Below are 2,305 nucleotides of genomic sequence, written 5' to 3' on the forward strand. Positions count from 1 at the left end.
TAAGTGGCCCATCACCCAAAATAACTGCCCACCCCTGGTCTAGAGCCCAGGCAGAGCCATGATCCACTGCCTGCATGTTCTGCCCAGGGGCAGCTGTCTACTGGCTCCATGCACATTGGGAGGGGTCCTGATATGCATGGGGTTGGGAGATAGCTGCCACTACAGCTGCCAGAGCTCTCCTAGTCCCGTGCAGTTTGGGACACAGCTGCCAGCAAGCCCAGTGTCCAGCAGGGCTTCCCCATGCAGTAGGGAGAAGCCAGGAGCTTAGCAGTGCCAGGACTGGGGACAGAGAATTGCCTCGTTCCCCATGGCCCTTTGCTGGTTTGGCAGATTGGGAGCAAATTTGCTCCCCATCAGGGTCTACATAAGCAGTACTGTGCAATAGCTAATGTCCAGTTAATCTATTACCTATATTTACAGGTATTGAAAACCCCACATTAGCTTAATTTACTATGCAGTGGCTGCTGCGCACAGTTACATGGTGACCCAGTACTGCACGACAGATTAGTCTACTCTGCAGCGAAGCATCTCATGCAGATGTGCCAAGTATGTCCTAACTCAGATGGCTGTCCACTCACTGTCACTTTTGTGGTTTCCATTCTGAGGCCTTTAACCCTTGTCATTGCAAAAGGAGCCTAGCTGGAGTGTCAATTCTGCTACAGGGACCAAGCAGCCAAAAGGTAGGTTCAGCACTACTGAACATCATGATAGCCAAGTCACTCTGTAGATCAGGGCTTTGCTTCAGTTCCTGCTCTGTACAATTGGGCTAAACACCACTTTTCTACCTCACAGGAGTATTGTAAGGATAAACACATTAAAACTCGTGGGATATTCTGAGACTGTAACAGTAACTATAGAACTTGGTAAAAGAGATAAGTAAGTGGATTTTCTTAGGGTGTATGGAGCCAGAGGCAGTCTCTTCATACAGTAGATAAAAGTTTAAAGCAAATTATACATATTCCTAGTGAAACCATTACCTTTTTGAAAACCTCAACCCGTAGCCTGTTACTCTGTATGATCACCTGTTTCTGTTTTTCTTCTTGTTTCTTTTTCACTTCAGGCAAGTTATTATAAATCCTGGAATAAATTCAGAAAACAAAAGTTTTAATATACCATTCTATAATGTCACTACTAACTTAATTTTCAACAGTTAAAAATATCTTCCAGGCAATGTCTGGTATTGTTATACATTTGTAAATATCTGAATTAGATTTCATATAGCTATCTATTAGCAAAAATGTTGGTATCGCAGCAAAAGATTTTGACCTATTAGAAAGGGTTCTTCATTTTGAAATGATTACAACACACAAAGAGTTAGATTATCTCAGTTCCATCTGTGCGATTCTGGAGGAATTTCAGTGAGCACAGTGGAGTTAATCTGGGTTTACAGCAACATAAGTGAGATCAGAGTCTGGCCCATAAGCTTTTTGGGCAATTGAATCTGGAGGCTCAGAGTAGTTATATCACAATATGAATTCCAACAACAATGGTACAGGTTTTTCAAAAATATAAGAAAAACAACATTATAACTCTATTGACTGGTAAGATTTTCTCACTGATGAGATCTTCAGGTCCCCTCATCGGGTCCCTTTTATGCAAAAAGAAATTCTGTCAATCCTTAATATAACTGCTGGTCTTGGTTACTATAACAAAAGAAACTTTGTGGCTGATCCTTTTCCTATCAAAGTCAATAAACAAAGTCTCTGTTGACTAAAAAAGGAACAGGATTAGGGTCTCTGTAATAAAACAGCACCTTCTTACTGAATGGTCCTGCTCTTTGTGAGCATTCTGATCTGAATCACATGTACACTGATCTGATTATTTTAGTGGCTATAGGGTTTTATTTTTTCTATCCTATTTTGCAATACACAACCCAGACAGCAACCCATTCTGGCTTGTATGCTATCAACAGATTTTCTGTTCTTTAACAAGGACAATGGGACAGATTGTGCAATTGTACTCCTTTACAGGGGGAAATTGCACTGAAGACACTTAGCACTGTCGTCAGCTAAATAAGGTGCAAAACCTATGGAGGATCAGATATCCAAGTGTCTAATATTTTGTCATTGTTGCTAGGATGTGCCAGAGGGTTGCTGCCTAGCACTTTCTGAACATCTGAAATGCCTCAGAATGGATACCTAGAAGGTAAGGGCAAGTTTGAAAATCACATTGTGAAATTCTGGCCTATACTGCTCTGCAGAAATACATTTTTATGACTGGAGAAAAGAGTCCATACTCCCTTTAATGGTTATATAAGAAAATAACTTATAATATTAACAAGGAAAGATGTGGAATAATAATAAGT

At 40.7% G+C, this 2,305-nt stretch overlaps 1 protein-coding gene across 4 annotated transcripts in view; it reads right to left on the reverse strand.

Annotated features, from left to right (window-relative positions):
• CUNH10orf90 (chromosome unknown C10orf90 homolog) overlaps positions 1-2,305 on the reverse strand; it is a 318,231-nt gene that overhangs the window by 1,185 nt on the left and 314,741 nt on the right. For all 4 annotated transcript variants that reach the window (XM_019502988.1, XM_019502990.1, XM_019502987.1 and 1 more), the window contains one exon: positions 978-1,077. In XM_019502988.1, coding sequence (XP_019358533.1) covers positions 978-1,077 — 100 coding nt within the window. The remainder of the gene's footprint in view (positions 1-977; positions 1,078-2,305) is intronic.

This window comes from Gavialis gangeticus, unplaced genomic scaffold, assembly GCF_001723915.1.
Source record: "Gavialis gangeticus isolate Ggan-Ray unplaced genomic scaffold, GavGan_comp1, whole genome shotgun sequence".
In the NCBI taxonomy this organism is placed as follows: domain Eukaryota; kingdom Metazoa; phylum Chordata; order Crocodylia; family Gavialidae; genus Gavialis; species Gavialis gangeticus.